Here is an 18,368-nt window from a genome sequence, read left to right as displayed (position 1 = left end):
TTGACAAATTGGCGCCGCCTACCAAGGTGAACTTTGACGAGCTCGGAGTCAACTGTTGGAAAAGACACAATCGGAACTCGCGTAGAGGACCTTGCAAGAGGATCGTTTCCTCGTTGACCTTGGCGATGATCGGAATCCTCTACGCGCGGGAAACAGAGGGCCGGGCGAGTCTCCTAAAGGATACAACGTTGCGGACGAGCGTGATCGGAACGTTTTAACTTTCATTTATTCGTACCTTCTCGCCGGACCGGATACTCATTTTCCGCGCGTGCCCTACGCTCACATCTCGCTCCACCGTGTCGAACGCTGTGCAAGAGGTAGCAGAGCGGCCGAGGTGTGGAATACCATCGATTCAGCGATTTTAGAATGAACACTGGGAACAAGATTCCAGCACACGTCGGTCGAGAGATGTTCGACCCTTCGAACGTGTCGGAAGGCTCTTTTTGTAGCAGGATCGTTTCGGATGACGCTCGAGGCTGCGCAACATCACAACGCGAATCAGCTCCAACGCTTATGACAACACTCGTTCCGGGAGCCCCGGGCACGGCGAACGTCTCAGATATCCTCGCCGAACAGGTCCGCTTTGAAGGCATGCTTTCAAAGCAGCACCGGTTCGGAATCCTTCGCCGTGTATAAAGTTCGCCGAGGTCGAACGAGCAGCAGGAAAGTTCTGAAATTTGAGATCGGGCAAGCCAGTAATGAGTCTGGCAACAGAGCTCGTACATGGCAGAGGCTCTCGTTCGTGGGTCTCGAGCAGCAGCATCATCGTCATCAAAGAAAAGAGGAAAGGTCAAGCCGAAGAAAATCTGTGGGCGAGGCTCTTCTCTCGAGGACTATGTACATGGAATTCATTCTGTGCCCGTCACTTTTCATCGCTGCGAAATGTCACCCCACTTGTCACTGCGACTATGTATATTTCTGCTCGAGAACGAACCCAAATCAGCCCATGTACATTACCCGGGTCGGGAGACACCCTCAAATACACCGTCCGCAAGCGAAGCAGCGAAAAAGCTGCGGCTCCGTATTTCTGACACGGATGGAAACTTATATAGATCGATCTGATAGCCATACCCAGAAGTATGTACCCAGCAACGCCGCGTCAGGAACTTCCCACCGAGACAGCATCTTCTGATGCTGCATGCTTTAACGCCGCAGAGACGGTAGGCCAAACGAGCGTGAGACTAGGCAAGAATTGAGACAGCTCGACAACTCTACCAAGATCCCGCAGGAAGAAGACGAGTCTTCGCGAAACCTGGTCCAATCGTTCCAGAGAAGGCTCGGAGCGTTTCATGAAAGGATTTCCAATATATTCTGGACTGTCCTCGTTCCAACTTCGCCAAACGCCTCGATGTCTCGATTTCACCCATTTGGTATCGCTACCGAGGACGGATTCCGATGATTCCACCCTGTGAACTGAGACCCTTATGCTCCGCTGGCGCTCAGGGATCGGACCCTCATAGCTCCCTCGCCGCCCCCCCCCTGGATTCGCCACCGTTTTCGAGGATCAGGAGCGATTGCTTCCTGACCCCCATCCTTCCCGAGCTGACGCTAGCTGGCGGCGTGGAGGATGAGCACACACCCACGCGTCAAGCATCTCCGAGACGGAACGTTGAACCGTTTTTCCGCGGAGGAAGAACGCCAAAGTAAACGCGATAAAAGAATCAAGACTCGCTGATTTGTGATGACCACAGACCCAAGAAGAAATCGAATCGGTTTTTCTAGTCGGGGTTTCGAGTTCTTCCTCGCAGATTCATGACGATTTCAAGACCTTCCAGCCGGGGCTCGACCAGCCGGACGATGTCGTCATAATTCCGCCGAAACAAAAGGTTGCTATGAGATTCAAGATTGACCTGTCCGCATCTCCGCGGGAATCAGTGGATCTGACAAACCCCGTGAATCAGTCGTAGACGTTCCATCTAGCTTCCGCATCATCTCGACAGATTTCCCTCGATCTTTGATCGCACGTTGGGAATGCGATCCAATTTTGAGGCAATCTCATTCCCTGCCGAATACGAATCTCGAAAACGCTGATTCGATGTGGTTGAAGACGCGAGATCCTCCTGCATCGTGAAGACTTCGGATCCTCGACTTGGAATAATTGCCGATTGTTTCCAAAGAGGAGAGAAGAACGAACTCGGCAAGATACGGACTAGATCTCACATCACAGTACAGAGAATCGCGTTCGAGAGCCCTCCAAGGCTTGGAAGACCTCGAATTTGTTGACCGATGAAATAGACAGCTCGAACATCTCGACAGGTCTTGACCCTCAGAGGTGAAAACTCGGTGCGTGGATTCGGTCTTCGACAGAGCCCGGCTCGGATCCGCGGTGCGGCTGCCTTCTACCCGCATTGCAAGCTGAAAGCTTCGGCAGGCACGTGGCAGCTCGTCGTCGAAAGGGAAGCTCGAGCTGCTATGCATCGCTCTCTGACAGTAAAATGAGGGGGAACGACTTCGGACGGAATCGGGAACTTTGGTCTAAATCGACATCTCTCGAGCGCCGCACTTCGTTAGAGGAACGAACTAATAATAGGTCATTATTATTTTGCGTCGGGCGATCCTCTCGAACCTCTCAGCCTAGCGAAACGGGAGAACCCTCGCGAGACATTTCCTACTGGCGAACCTCCTCGACGATGGATCGCTCGCGTGCTCCGACGTTCACTATTCGTGGTAGTCATCCTACGCATGAGAGCCAGATTAGCTTCCTTCTGATACGTGGAATGATGGTCTGAGGGGCCGTTTTCATCCCTTTGCTTCAGCTGAGATCCGTCGGAGTTTCGGCTCTTCCAAGGCAATCGGGAACGATATCCGGTCAACAGACTGGGAATCAAAAGCAGAGTTCAGGGGTACACATCCACTCGTCAACACGACGAGGAAGCGGAGCAAACGCAGGAAAACCGACTTGTTGACACAGCCGACGACAGAATCTGATTTAGGTAATCACACCGTTTGCACTCCGGTAGGAAAAAAAAACACTCGACTGAATTAACTCGGGAGGTCTCCGGTCGTATCATGACGTCTTCGAAAACGTTGCTCGTGCCCTAATATCATCTGTGTTCGTGCTCGACCCAATACCAGCAAATTGATTTTCTTGTGCCTTTAGGCAGACTCGAAAATGCCCCCGACCCATTATCAGCGGCTATTGTGCTTCTCCTCTCGCCATTCATGAGCTCTAAGAAGGATCTTGGGATTTTTCCCCGCGCAGATAGCCGACGTCATCCGAGCCAGAATGCGTGCTGCGCGGACGACTGGTCGGCTTCCCTTGTGTGCCGAAACGAGGACCGTCCACATAAGTTCGCTCATAACAGCGAGGATCTGTACTCTCTTCGCTTCGGTTGCGAAGGATTATTCCGCATTTTCCCTGCAGATTTATTGTCTTAGTCTATCGCACACATACCTGCACTCGCAGCCCCGGCGAGCAAGTCGGTGATAGCTGAAACACATATTTCAAGCGACGGGAAGAATTTTCAATTCAAAGCCGAGAGGACGGTGACCAGCCGAGCCCTGCACGTCCGCAGCACGCAGTGATTGCTCCGAAAAATCCTGTGAGTGGGAATTTTCGGAGGCTCCGTCGCGGGCTGACATCCGATAGATTCGTACGACTGGCTTCCTGCACTCGCCGTAAAATTCTTTCTCGGTCGAGCGCGAGAATTTCTTCCTCCCGGGAACGATTACGTTCGGGTCACTGACGGAAGTCACCCCGAGCGTTCCTAATCACGTTTCGATGCGGTCAAGTCGTGGAAGTTCACTCCGCTGCTATAGCATCGACGCGAGCGAACAGAAAGTAATTCTCGTCGATAAATAATCAGAGTTCGTTCTCGAACGCGGATAAATTGAGTGAGAGTGAGAAGAGGAATAACTCCACCGGATTTCTGCGGGGGGACGACTTGCTCACGTATCAGCTAACGCAAGTCAAAATGAGTTCGTCTGGCTCCTCAGGATTGGAAGCATCAACCAGCGAAACCCGGAAAATTCCTTAGATACTCTCTGAACGCTCTTGGCCGGTTCTGCGGGCGAGTCAGACGACTGATGGTACGCGATTTGTTCCTTCGAGCCATTTAGACACTACGGCAGCGCAGGGACTTCACGGAAATCTTCGAAAAAGCTCTGGATTCCTTGGAATTCCTGGAGCATTCCTCGAGAAGTCCCGGTGCGAGTGATATATATTCAGTGACCTTTCGACCAAAAAACTTCGATTCACCCATTCAACAGGAGGGCCTGTAGTGTCAAGAATTCAATCGGATTTGAAAAGACGCATAGCGGCGAATCTCAACCTTTCCGACGCTGGCTCCCCGCCGACCGGTGAGGAGAAGGAACGACACTCGACTCGCAGCCTTCTGGAGTAATACGAAAAAATCTTGAACGAAGGTTTGCGGTCGTTCGCTATCGAGTTGTCAACCCCTCTATCGAGGTACCGAGTAAAACCTCAGAAAAACTGAATGGCCATCGCCTCCGCAGCAGTTCAGGCCAAAGAACCGAAAGACCCAGGAGCTTTGGTTTTCAATTTCTACGCAATCAAAATGACAGGGGATCGCAGGAACACTCAGCGGAGACCGGAGCTGTACAGCAGTCAGATTAGCTGCAAAGATGGAACTTCGGATAGAGTGACTGTAGAGTCAATTACTCGGGACATCGGCGTAATTCCATTCAAGTCCAGGCGCGAGTTTCAAACTCGAGGAAAATTCGCAATCGAAGTGGATTCCCGACGACGCGTAACCCGAAACGCATAGATTCGAGAAGTCATGGGGGACGATAATCGTCACTGTTGTGCACTGCACTTCGGACAGATTCCAGAAATGTCTCTTCCCAGCGAGTCATTTTTGTGACGTGACCGGAATCTCGTGAGCTACCCAACGGGGCTCGAATCCGATTCTCCGTTTACGTGAGACGTTTCGATGATCGCGGAACTCAGACTCCATATAGTAAGTCGAGAATCCGCGCACATGGTGAGCGAATGATCAGAGTCAATTAGGAGCGAGGAGCGCATTTCGAGGGAACGCATCGCCGGGTACTATCGCGCATCGGCAGGATACAGTAGAAGCTCGTTACTACGAACACAGAGGGACCGACGAAACTGGTTCGTTGTACCGAGTTTTCGCTGTAAGGAATGCCGCTCAACACTATCCCTATGGCGAGCTGGCCAAAGGAGGAGAAATTCCTTGTTCGTTGTACCGAGAAATTCGTTGTAATGGGTGTCGTTATAACGAGCTTTTACTGTATTCGAGAGATCAAGCGACGAGAAATCCTTAGGCCATCGCTATCGGAACTTCTCCTCCGATCGGGCGTCTATCTCCGTGACTTTAGCTCGCGGGAGTCTCACGACACCTGGACTCCGATTAAGCTCATACAGGGAATTCCATCCCGTTAAGCGAGCCTGGGAAACTTTGCGCTCTAAATCAGCTCCGCGACTTGCTGGACTCAACTGCATGACGGAGCACTGCTTCAGCGGAAGGCGGCAGTTGCGCGCCGGTCGCCCCCCGGCTCTCGATGTGTAATCTTCAAAGGGAGTCCCTGTGCACGGTGAGCTCCCGAGCTGAAGACCTCCATCCGACCTCGCGAGTTTCCATCTTGATCCGTGTTCTGAAGCTATGCTCCCTCAGGGCGGGGTCCGACCAGAACTCAGGTCTCGATATCCGGGGCTCCAATTTTTTCTACATACTTCTTGTGTGTATGTATTCATTCCTTAACATATATTTCATAATTTTTTCGGTCAAGCCATGAACTCCGCGTCGGCCAAAGGAAGATATTCGCCATTAGGTCTTCGGCATTCAACGCGACAACATCCCTTAGATGAATTGAGCTCTGCGGATACGCTACACGGGTCTATGTATATTTGACGAGATGATAGGAACAGTCGGAGGAGATACATAAGTTCTCCGTTCTCGGCTCCCCAAACATCGATTCCGTGCGCGTTGTATCTGAAGAGGATCATGCAGCGATCTCTTTTCTCCTAATTCCGTGGCGCTCCCAGAGAGTCAATCTGACCTGCGGAAAAGCTGAGCCGGAATGCCGAGATGGGGGAGCGGTTCGAATTTAAGTCATGTCCGTCTGCCAACAGCGCTGTCAGGGAGATCTCAATAATTATTGAACTTGTAGTACGCAAAATCAAAAACATGTGATCGCTGCTCCCGGATCGCTGCCGCTATTGGCAACAGACGGAACGCCGCTGGACGCGCCGCGCGACTTATCCGCGAACACTCTCACCCGAGCGACAGCACATCCTTCCATATTTGGCGCGGAAAGCGTGTGGGAGGCCTGCTACGGATCGAGAAAGATCTTTTCGCTGCACTTAACCTACCGAACGCCTGAAATCCCAAATTGATAACTTTTCGTCTGATGATGGACGGTGTCGGATGGGAAACCCAATCAACGTAATCGAGTGCATTTTATTGGCATAGTGCTCCAGTTTCGGAAGGAGCTGCGGACTTATCCTTCCTCAAAAAAATGCTTTATTTAATGGTAAATAAATAACCACTCAAGGCGATCAGGTGAAGGAATTTATGCCAAGTCGAGTCTAATGACTTCTATCCGGAACGCGTTTCCTGGGGGCTGCTTTGATGATGTTGTCGACTCTCAGAATCATCTCGGCGGCTTCAGAGGCTGACAGGAGGACCTGCCTTTTCACCACGAAGGCTTCGGTGATACCGAGTTTCTCCATATCATCAATTTTAGCATCAACGATGTTAATACCGAAAGACTTTTTACCGGTTGCGTGGGCGGCCCGGAGCTCTGAAACGAGTTGTGCCGAGTCGAGACCGGCGTTGTCAGCGATTATAGTGGGGAGTTGTCTGAGGGCTCGAGCGAAGGCTTCAATCGCCAAAGACTCCTTGCCGGGGGTTGTCAGCGCCAGTTTGTCAACAGCTTCAGCCATGAGCATTTCTGCGCTGCCTCCTCCGTAGCAAATTTTTTTCTCTTTGACTACGGAGGTAAGAACACAGAGAGCGTCATGCAGAGATCTTTCAGCCTCGTCGAGGATCTGTTGGGTAGCACCTCGCAAGACAATGGTGCAAGCTTCGCCAAGCGGCACTCCGCTGAACCTGAGAAGCTTGTCTTCTCCAATCATAACCTCTTCGATGAGATCGCACGTGCCGAGCTTGACGGTTTCTGGACTGGTGAACGTCGAAACGATTTCACCCCCGGTCACCAGAGCTAGGCGCTCGATACCTTCGAAGTCTGCGTGCTCGATAGCCATAATTCCCGCATCGGCGAACAATTGTTCGGGGTAGTTATAGATCAGCTGACGGTTGATGAACACGTTACACTTGTGAGCAAGGATCGAGTCGACCTTCCGTTTCATTTTCAGTTTCTCGGCCTCTTCGAGTTCGGCGACCCGAGCAATAGACTCACACTTCATACGGGATCCGAAGACTTTGATTTTGTCACTGTCCATTGGTGTGTTAGCAATGAGGATCTGGGCTTTCTCGACCCGTTTCGGTTGATTAAGACCCGGTTTTTTGTCGAGCAAGAACCCTGCCTCGAGGTACGAGTCGAGCATGCTGCCTCCGAGTTTCTTGATGATGTGGATCGCGTCGAGGTTGCATTTTCCTTTCAGTCGCATAACGGCATCCACTGCGAGTTGGGCGAAGAATTCCTTGTGCTGGGCGAGGATTTTAGAGCCGAGAGTTGTCCTGGCAATGTTCATGACGTCTTTCTTGAACTGAGCCTCGTTGTTCGAACGGTCCTGGGAGAAGTCTTCGAGAGCCGCTCGAGAAGCGTTGACGGATCTCCTCCAGCCAGAAATAATGGTCTGAGGATGGATTTTCATTCCTACTAGCTTCTCGGCTTCCTGTAGGAGTTGCGAGGCTAGAACGGCTACCGACGTCGTGCCGTCGCCGACCTCATCGTCCTGAGTTTTCGAAATATCGACGAGAACCTTCGCTGCGGGGTTGTCGATACCGATAGCTTTGAGAATGGTCGCACCGTCGTTGGTTACTTCGACTTTGGAATCGCGAGACGTTTCGCAGAGCAGGATCTTGTCCATTCCCTTGGGTCCCAGCGTGGATTTGAGCAAATCGCCGATGGCGATCGCGCCAACGAATGAAGACAAACGCGCATTCTCCGCTTTTTCTTCTTCGGCTTGATGGTTCAGGATCTGGATGGGGTTCAGATTACCGAGATGGGCCATGGTTGAATTTTGCACGGCACGTCACAACGTATCGAGTAGAGAAGTTTACGTTCACTGTCAAATAAGGCGAACGCCGCTTCTACACCACGCCTCGTCTCGTGAGAAGCTTGTTGAAGAGTGAAGCAGCCGACTGACATGACAGTAGCGCTCACGCTACGTGGACATGGGACTAGCGCGCGGCCTCTTGACGGGATTTCTCGCGATGGGGCTCGCTTCCTAATTCCGTTTGTTTTTAATAATTGAGTCTCAGCATGGGGTGACCCACGTTCGCCCACATGGAATTCTGCGCGAACATTGTTCCTTCAAAAAGAATCTGGACCCGTACCAATTGTACTCCGGTCTACTCTTCTGTACACTCGCGGGAGAGGAGGAGGGCTCATCGCTGCTGCTATTGCCCGCGACAACCAGTCAGCGAGTTTGTAAACATTCTCCGTGGAAATTCATACCGTAGAGCTGCTGTGTCAACGTACGGTAGAGCAGTGTATGTAGAAATTTCGGACGCTCTCGAATCGAAGGATCGTGCGGCTCCACTTCCATGTCATTCCAGCGAAGTGATCCGAATATGCGTCTGACGCCTTGACAGCGACGGAGATTCGCAGGTAACTCGACAAATCTGTTTTTATTCTGGTTTGAACTGCGCGCGCCAAGTGGTAAGCGGTGCTCTTGGCAACGGTTGTCTCGTCGGGGGTTCGAAGTCAATTAGAACCCACGTGTACGACGTGGAGAAACCTGGTGGATACGGGACTCTGGGATGACGCGATGCCGTAGCTACGGTCGCGTTCTCATCTTGGCCGCGGTCAACTCGGCGTTGACTTGCTTTAGACCTCCAGAGCTCGGTCTCTCAGCATAACTTCGTCCAATCGAAATCGCTCCGATGTCGGAGTATGTACTGAGGTTCTCAGTGTCTTCAGGCGTAGAAATCGTTCCAGGGTGATCTCCGGAGGAAGATGAGCCCGCCGAACACTCAGAATGATCAGGAAGTCAAAGAGACTTCTCTGCGGATCCGTAAGAAGCAGTCAGGTTAGTTATTGTGTCAGCTCTAATTATCGAATCCGAACGTTTCGGAGAGTCGGCTAACTTAGTCTTCGACGTCGAAAAGATTGTCCGCTACGCACGGCTGTGGCTTTGATTGGCGACGGTTTTCTCCAAATTGTGGTTCGTCGGTTAATAATCATAATCTGAGCGTTGGAATACGACTCACGGGACCCATGATAAAGAAATGCTTTCAGCCGGGAGCGGACCAATCATGTGATATGTTGTGCCGATTCTTCGTCCCGATCATAGAATGAATCTCAAGTACGGACCCCGTCTTTACAGCTCTGAAGGAAATCGTCGAGAAACAAAAGTTGAGGAGAACCATCCGAGTAGAGCTCCAATCCAGTCAACAGGTCTCACAGGATGCTGAGACAATCACTCAATCGGCCTCACAAAAGCTGACCGTGTCCTGTGGTTCCCAGACGTGCTCTTTCCAAGCTGAGCTCCGTCGAGAACAAACGGTGCAGACCGAAGGTCCTCCCTCACCGACGTCAGCCGTTACCGTAGAGACTGGATCGAGGCGAGAGTTCAAGGTGGCAACAACTTCCTTCTCGACAGAAGGATGTGCTGTGCCTCCGCTCTCACCGGGACGGTCCCAATGTGTCTCAGGGAGCAGGAGCAAGATCAGCAGTGTCGTCTCGATTACCCGTACACCTCCTCAGTCACCCCGCACACCTAAAACGCCACAGACACCTAATGAACTTCAGACATCAGCGAATTCACCCAGGACACCCCGATCGCCACGAAGTTCGACGACGAGTCCCTCAAGTGCGAGGAAGCAGCCACAATCTCCTAGAAGTAAATCATCGCCTCTTCGACAATCCAGCAGATCTGAACCAGGTCCCGGCGTTCACAAGAAGTCGAGTGAGAGGAATAAATTACCGAAAAACTCCGAAAAAAAACGTAGAGATGCAGATACGCAGGTGAAACCTCTTGTAAACACGTACCATGTGATGACGGAGAAACCCCTGATCCGAGCGCGTAAAGGCGCCCCAAGGGAGCTCCAATCGGCGAATGTGAAGGAAATCTTCACGTGGAAAGTCACGGACGACAGAAGCGGTCCCGCAGAACGAATGTCGAGTCGAGATCAACGGATTTCCCTCGTTCCAAAAAGTCCTAAAGAAGTATCGCCGCCGAAAAATCCTGCCATTTCACAACCAACGCAGCCCTCGTCAATTTGTAGATTTAGTAGACACGTTCCGGTCGAGATTGTCACGGACCGAGATATTGAATTATCAGACGAGGAATACAAAACCGTCAAACCGGCTCGGAAGTATGCGTCCAAGCCTCTGGTAAACACGAGCTTTCAGCCTTCACCACCGAAAAAATCGAAGGATGCGGTGATGATGTTTGTCTCCATGCAAGGGGACTCCACGGCACCCGAGAAAGCTCAGCTGCTCGTGCCGAGACCTCCCACGACCCGGAAGCACAATCGATCCGAAGTACTCGCTTTCATGAAGAGAAAACGGATTGAACGCCGCCAACAAAAGAAGAACAGCGACACTCGAAACCCAGTATGTTTCCAGCCGAAGGAAACTCTGTCCTCGAAAAGGGGGATCCCGGATGATTCAAGTCGGTTGCATCCTCATCGAGAACCGGCAAAGTCTGGAAACTCCCTCCTTAGGGCTCTCGGTAGCGCTCACCAGCTTACTGAACTCGTCAGTCAACTTCACGGTGAGTCGTCATGCTACAATTTGAACGAGTCTTTTGCTCTCGATAACTCCCTCGCTCGAAGAGAAGGACCAAAGTTTCGCATTCCGATATCATTCCCCTAGAGCAAGAACAGCGAAGATTTATGATGTTCTACTAACGAGTCTTTCCTCTTCGAAGACCCCCGGAGTGACAAGCTCGAGGAGCTTCTGACGGAATTCGAGAAGAACATTTCGTCCGCTATCCGGGCGAGAGACGTCAGCGAAACTTCGTTCGAAGCAAGGGTCAATACTTACGCTGCTTCCGAAGTCCCGATTGAGCAGCGGCTCGAGGAGACAACACGGCGATTGGATAGCTTCTTGGTCACATTGGGACTCCGGGAGAGCCGCTCCGCCCTCATTCCTCGTGCCCCCGAAGAAAAAGGTACTAGTCAAGACGAATTGCCATAGGGAAGGTTTGCTTCCCCTCGCGATTGTCAATCAAGTTTTGAGAGAATAAATTCTGCAAAAAAATCAGAGTCTCAGATCCGGATGTTTCGCCCCGTCGAATCCGATCCGTGTAGGAAAGTGTCTGCATGAATTCATGTACCCTTCTCCGTAAAAGGAAACCGTGTTGTGTTGTTCTTTTTCAGTTGTGAGCAGCGTCGACGATGTGTTCTCTCCGTCCAAATCTGTCCGTGTGTCAAGTTTCCTTAGCTCGCTCCAGGACACGCCTCGTCCAAAATCGCGCATTTCTCCATCTAGGAGCTTATTCTTCGAGGAATATAGCGCGCCGGCGCCTGAGAACCGTATGTCAAAACGAAATGGGGGATCGCTGACTCCAAACCGCTGCTTGGAGGGATCTGCACCGATATCAGCACCGGTAATCCAAGCGTTCGGTAGAGCGAACGGCGTGTCGAATGGGGATCGTACGGAACAGGAGCCGACCCACGAGAAGCCCGCGCAAAGCGAGCACCTCCGCTCCGACTTGGACGATCCGAATTTCATTTTCGAATGGCGGCAAAAATACCTCAAGGGCTCCGCGGTGGACTCGTCGACTCCGAAGAGGAACTTTCCTGAAGCTGAATACGACAATTGCGGCGTCGACGTATCTCGTATCTCAGCTGAGCAAGTACCGGAGACCCACAATCGCAGCTCCGACGCTTCAAGTCTCACCGACATCGATGATTCCGCTGTAAAACAAGCGAGGGAAGTGTTGAAACAGCTCGAGAGTTCTCGGCGGAACCTCGAGAAAACGCAAAAGATCATTTCCGAGATGGAGCCCAAGCAAGGGTCTGAACCTCGACAACAGAGCGACCCGAACAACAATATTCAGAACAAAAGCAACGGAAGCCGGGGACGTATCCGAAGAACCTCGCACCGCAGCAGCAGCGTCTGCATCGAAGGAGACGATATCCTCGAAGAGGCGAAGCGTGTACTCCGTGAGATCAACAATTCCAGCGTATTCTCTGAGAAGTCCAGTCGGTCCAATGCGTCCCGGAATTTGCTAAACAGCTTCGATAAAATATTCGAAGACGAGACCAATGGAAAGAAGGCCCCACCTCTGAAGCTAGAGGCTGAATTGAGGGAAAAGTCTTCCCCGAATAAATCGTACGCTCCCGTCTCCCTGAGTAACCTAGCGGCGAACGAATTGGATTTCCTCGAAGATTGCAACGATACGCTTCTGAAAATCAGCGAAGTCTCTCGCGCAAAAAACTATGCATTCGCACGGGAGACGAACATAGCCAACGAGTTACTGACGAGGGTGAGTGAAGGATTGGTCGGCTTCGTGTTCGAGCGCAGCATTATTAAAATTGGTGGTCATCGCGATTCACGAGTCTTCGCCGAGAATCGAATCGGGTTCCCCGGCAAGCTCCTGCAATTATTTTCTGCAATAATTTTGCGTTTGACAGGAATACCGGAAGACCAGCACTCCAATTCGTCCGGGCGCCCTGATCTCCAAAGCCAACGGAGACGATCTAGTGGATGAACTCCGTAGAAGTCTCCAGGAAGCCTTTGATCAGATCGAGAACCAGTCGAAAGAGATGAGTCGTCTGCGGAAAGACTTAACTACGTCCCGGGGTGAGAAAGACTTCACGCGTCCGCGACTATAGACGCATTCCAGATTCTTAGCCCTGAACAGCCCCTGAGGAGGAGCCCAGTAAAAATATCCATGAGGCCAGGTCCAATGTGGAGAACGCTCAATATTTTCAGATGACGAGGGGGAACATCGCTCCGGAATCAAGACTACGCAAACTGCCTCCCGGGATATGGTGGATCGACCTTTCGAGAGTCTTGCCGAAGAACGGTCCGATAACCAACAAGAACCTGGTGATGAAGCTATCCGATCGGAAAACAAGGAGGTTCGCTCCTCGGGGTCGACGACTAAAACTGCCGATGAATCGAAGTCAGGATCGGTCTCTTTCGAGACTTCCTCGCTGACCGATGAGAAACGATCGATCTCCGAAGGACCTGAAGACCGTCATCTGAACTCCGACGGCGTCTCGCCAGAAACGCCGCCGAGAAGCTCACCTGATCAGGTACCGTTTGAATTTGAACTCCCCGTTGACGGTATTAATTGTCGAACTGATGAGCCCGTTCTCGGCTGATCCTCGACCTACCGTAATTCTAGTCACTGAAATCATCGCCAACCGTGTCAACTGTGAAGACGGAAGTTCCGCATCAGTCCCCTCCCACCGTGTCAACCCTGAAAACAGATGTCCCCAAGCCACGCGAAAACCCTCCAGCGACTGAAGACATTCCCGCTAGGGCTGCGGAATCGAGTGAAGCTGAGACAATTTCCTCGGAGAAACCCGATAGAGGAAACCAACTCGAAGCTCAACGAAAGACGTCGCATGCCAAGGCCGACGCGGCAGCACAAGCCGTGTTGACACCCACGAACTCCATTCCTGAGCTCACAGGCGGTGCTGCCGCATCTTCTGATTCTGCTTTGATCATGGCTCTCATCGATTACGTCGAACGGAGGGAGCACAACTTGCATGGTCAACAGTCCGAAAATCTCAAGAAATTGCGAAAATTGGGCATTGCGGAAACTCAAACAGCGAGAGGGTGAGGACGGAATTCTCTTGGCTGCTCTGTATTTTTGTTTTGCTGATCCCTTAGTGGAGAGAATCAGCGCCCCCTCACAAACGAGATGGGAAGTGATTGATTCGAATCTCTAATTATTCGGTCCGACTTCTTCCAGAAGTGAGTCGAGAATGCCGGACGGAAAGGAACAACGCAAGGAGCGGAACGAACTCCATAAGCTGCTACGGATCTTGGCCAAGCAGAAAGTTCGTTCTAAATCGTCGAGCAGCAGTGGACAGCAAACCAACACGTCGTCCGACGAGAGCAGTGACATCCTGACGGATGAAAAGAATAGCGATCAGGAGAACGATCCCGGCAAAGGTAACTCATTCCGTTCTCTTTTCGTGTGCTGCGATCTCTGAGTCATGGAACCGTTGGGAAGCGTGACCGATAGGAAACTATATTTCAGCGTCGGGCTCAAACTCAAGGAGTCATTCGATCATGCTTGGTACGAGTGATCTCATCGAACACATGGACCTAGTGAAGTTGCTCATCAAGCGGAACAATGAGATTTCTCAAAAAGAGAAATTCGTCAAGTACCTTGAGAGAGAACGACAAAAGATAGAAAGACGTTCCGAGGCCATCAAGGTCAGTGAGGGGAAGAGTCCCGAGTTTGAAAAAAAATTCCTCGCTCTCCATCCCTTCGGCGATTCATCGCGCGGAGTCACTGTCATCCTGAATTATTATTCCGAACTTGTGTTTCCAGAAACGGGAAGCGAAACTCATGGCCGACATGAAAGCCGCTGTCGAACGGGAAGTCAATACGAAAATGCAGCTTTTCCAAGACGCCCTCGTGACTTCGAACGAAAGCAGCCACAAATCCGAGAGTCAACCCCTGTCTTTGCGACCGCTATCCGCGAGGAAATTCAGGAGTCGTAAAGATTCATCTGGTTCCGAAGATATCGCCAGTCTTTCGGAGACAGATGCCTCTGACATCGAAGGCAGTAGGCGAGCCTTGAAAGACGAGGAAGAGCGTGAGAAAAGACAGCTGGAAAAACTCAAACGGGACCTCGAGACTCCGGACTCGAACCGGAGACCGGGTCGGAAAGAGATGCTCATGAGACGAATAGAGGTTCTGGAGAAGCTATTAGCCAACAACAGAGCCGCTGTGGCGATGCTGGAGTCCGCGACGCATGTAATGCCGAAAATCCGTAAGCCAAGGGTCGCAGTACAGGAGCGGTCCCAGGAAAGTGAAGAGAGCGATGCGTCCCGGGAGGGTATGGCCGAGAAGAGTCAACATTCACGGGCCAGCGTCTCCGAGTCGGATGTCTCTGAAGCTCACCCATTGACTCTGCCCTCCGGTGCTGAGCCAAGAAGCGATAACGCTCAACAGAACATCTCACCCAAGAGCTCGAGTAGTAAATCTTTATCGAAACGAGATAAAAGCCCCTCAGATAAGTCGCTGTCCACGGGTTCCTCCTCCTCGTTGGATCAGGCCCCCGCCAACGAGATCCCCGAGGCCCCGTCATCCGATCGGGCCGATCCCGGAGTCGCCGTGGCGGCAGAAGCGTCGGAATCCTCGAGGAGCGAAAGTTCGAAATCAGAAGCTGACGCCATTCAGTCGAAATCGTCGGAAGATAGCGAAAATACTAAAAACCGTAAGGTGGACTCGACACTTTCCATGCTGGTGAAGAGCCTCAAAGAAGATACCTTAAAAGAAGTCGTCAAAGCCACCAAACTTGAAGGTCATGCCACAAATCTCATGGAGCGTCTTGTCGACGAGGCTATGGGCGCAATGAACAAAGCCAAATCCGAGGTAAGCTCGGCTCGAACATTTGAGTCGTCGGATGTCCCTCATGAAAACTCAAACTCTCGATCTTCCTCAGCCTCCCGAAAATCGAGATCAGGACTGGGGGGAGTTCTCCCCGATCTCTTCTCTGAATGGAAGTCTGGCCGGAATCGGTCAGCAGATCTTCGTGGACGACGCCAGTCAGCAGGTTTGCATACGCACTATCCCAAACAAACCTCCACCACCTTATACCCCACCAAAGGTCTGTGCACTTGGATGTCACACGATTCCTCTAAAACCGGCTCGATCCTTCGCATGCATCATACAGATCTCAGAATTCGAACCGTTATTATGCACAGGGCCGTAGTGCACTTCCCATGCACACTCCCGCTGTCTTCGCACTAAGCCTCTACCTTTCCGTGCGTGGTCTCTCTGAAAAGATCGCACTATAGCTTTCTTATTGCTCGCGCGTCTCAAGACGCTTATCACGGCATGCATTCCGTACGGCGAGGGGCATTCGACACACTTGGGCCTGGGTTCGGGGCCCAGTTCCTGTCCGACTGCAATGCCCGGAGGGACGGAGATCTAACGCGCCTGCGACACTCAACGAGAATACTGTACCAAACAGGTGATGACGGTTGCCCCGACGGTCGCGGAACCCATACAGCCGAAGGCGGTCTCAATAGCACCCACGAAGAATGTCAAAGAGCAACGACAGCCTGAACCCGTCGTCCCGATGACTCTGGGCGAGCTCCAAACCGAGGCTTCGCATGCGGCTGAATACCTTTTCGAGCAACTAATCACCGGTCGGCGACTGGACGAGGCCAGCTACGAGGATACGCATTGTCAAGGTGTGGCAGACATGGCCAAAGTCCAATACGGCGAGATGCTCTTCGACGTCGCGAAAGAAACTGCCGAGAAGCTTTTCAGGTGAGGGTTCCACTTCGGCGAAGAGCCGGTGAAACAATTTCTATCATCGATCCTGAATGTATTTTTTATACCGACAATCCTGAACCAAGATGGAAAATCTCAATGATAAGGCTCGAATCAAAGGATATAACTCCTTAAGTCGACCAATGTAGTACGAACCTCAGCTGGTTGGGGAAGTCGGGGCTCGAAGACCCCTTGCCCTCGCCCCGTGGGCTTGTTACTGATCCGCTTGACCTGGGACGTTCCTGAAAAAGAGAGAGAGTGGAACCACGAATCGGGTCGTGAGCTGCAGTGGTGGCTAATCCGGCCCTCAGTCGTCACCGTCGCAGCCATGGTGGTTCCATCCGGAAGGAACTCGGGAAATGGCGCAAGCCATTCGCAGAATGCCGACGAGCGTGTGGTTGAAAGCTTCTTGCATTTGCAGGGTGGGTCGGAACAGCGAGAATATGTTCTCGCGACCTCTGCCTTCAAAAGAGCGCCATCAGGCCTTCATAGATGCGATTGTTGGCGATATACTAAAATCCGAGAAGAGTAAATCCACTCGACCCAAGTGCATATGGTCGTACATCAACCATCGCCGTATGGACTACATCGACTTCATCATGGGAAAGTGAGTATGGACGCTTGCAAACTCTCAGAACGTTTTCGAAAAACCAAATTCTTTTGTTATTTGACTTCCATCGTTCGAGACCGCGCGGAATCTGAATTTTCATTCCTCCCTGCGTCAGGGAAATCCGCGAAGAGGAGAAGGAATGGACTGAGTACACGAGCTGTCTGGAGCAAGTCCACGAACAACTGGTCGAGCAGGTCTTTGCGCACATTGTAGAATTGAATGTCGCTGCCGTCGTGGAGGTGCTGTGAGGGTCTGGTTGATCTTTGCGTCGCGTCGTTACCGACGACCGCCCTGAACGTAATTTTGCTCATCTACTTTACTTTGTTTGCGGCGTGTGATAAGAAGCGTGTTTTAATGAATTACTCAAGACAATGGTAGTGAATCATCGAAAGGACGTGACCCGAAGAGTTTTGTACACCGATGAGCGTCGAAGAAGAGCTCGCTGAAAATTTCAAATAAATTTTGTACATATGACACAAGCGAGTGGCTTTCCTTTTGACCTCCCTCCAAGAGGAAATTCGTCGGGCGCTGGGATCCGAAGGAAATATCCGGGAAACGGTGAATCCGTCAGAATAGCAAGGAAGACGTGTGAGTCAAGATATATGAGACGTATATTTTTCTACCGACCCGGCGAGTGGCTCAGCGGCCTTGCCGGATCCTTGGTTTCCCGTCGTGTTGGAGAATATCAATCCAATTATCTCCCTCGATAGAGAATCATGACTCGCGTGTCTCCTATATTGTCTTATTCCTGGCCGGAATTCAGGCAGTCTGTCGGAGTGATTAGAATGGATGGCTATCGCCAAGCCACGTGTGAGCAGGATGTGAGCTGCTTGCCTGACCGAGAGGGGTCACGCCACGTTGGCTGGTTCATGCCTGAGCCTGACTTCAGATATCAGCACACGAAAGGCATCATTGTACCCCGCCACACTAGAGAGCAGACAACCGGGTTCGGCCTATGCGAGGGAAGCCCAGTCGACGAAGGAATTGGTGTTTGTCGGCTCCTTCGGTGATCTCGAGTGGACTGCGCCAGGTAGTCGAGGAATCCCATCGGCTTATTGAAGCCTTTAAACGGAACGCTCATCCCTGTGTCCAATGCCGTGCTCGATCGAGGGGCTCCTCTCCGGAGGAGCGATTGCGAAAATCAGGCATTTAGTACTGAAGCGTAACTACATACATCGTCAATGTCAGATATGATCCGCTCCCCTCGACTCGCTCATTGGACTT

General features: G+C 51.7%; 2 protein-coding genes across 2 annotated transcripts; one reads left to right on the top strand and one right to left on the bottom strand.

Moving 5' to 3' along the window:
- The first annotated feature begins 3,009 nt into the window (after positions 1-3,009).
- On the top strand, positions 3,010-17,618 carry LOC100899578 (uncharacterized). Its single transcript, XM_029112540.1, is given in 14 exon segments — positions 3,010-3,033; positions 9,448-10,831; positions 10,988-11,230; positions 11,439-12,550; positions 12,699-12,867; positions 13,000-13,325; positions 13,418-13,854; positions 13,991-14,205; positions 14,255-14,460; positions 14,579-15,661; positions 15,720-15,863; positions 16,230-16,531; positions 16,956-17,141; positions 17,260-17,618. Coding segments are annotated over 14 exon segments (5,964 nt in total). The 3' UTR covers positions 17,393-17,618.
- CCT2 (chaperonin containing TCP1 subunit 2) lies at positions 6,324-8,235 on the bottom strand. The gene is made up of 2 exons (XM_029112515.1): positions 6,988-8,235; positions 6,324-6,915 (listed from the first exon to the last, which is right to left on the bottom strand). Exons 1-2 carry the CDS (start codon positions 8,120-8,122, stop codon positions 6,512-6,514), a joined length of 1,539 nt encoding a protein of 512 aa, XP_028968348.1. The 5' UTR covers positions 8,123-8,235; the 3' UTR covers positions 6,324-6,511.
- Positions 17,619-18,368: the final 750 nt, after the last annotated feature.

This window comes from Galendromus occidentalis, unplaced genomic scaffold (assembly GCF_000255335.2).
Source record: "Galendromus occidentalis unplaced genomic scaffold, Mocc_1.1 scf7180000077512, whole genome shotgun sequence".
Taxonomy (NCBI): Eukaryota; Metazoa; Arthropoda; class Arachnida; order Mesostigmata; family Phytoseiidae; genus Galendromus; species Galendromus occidentalis.
Note: the sequence above shows the minus strand (reverse complement) of the source record. Positions and strands in the feature narration are given on the sequence as shown.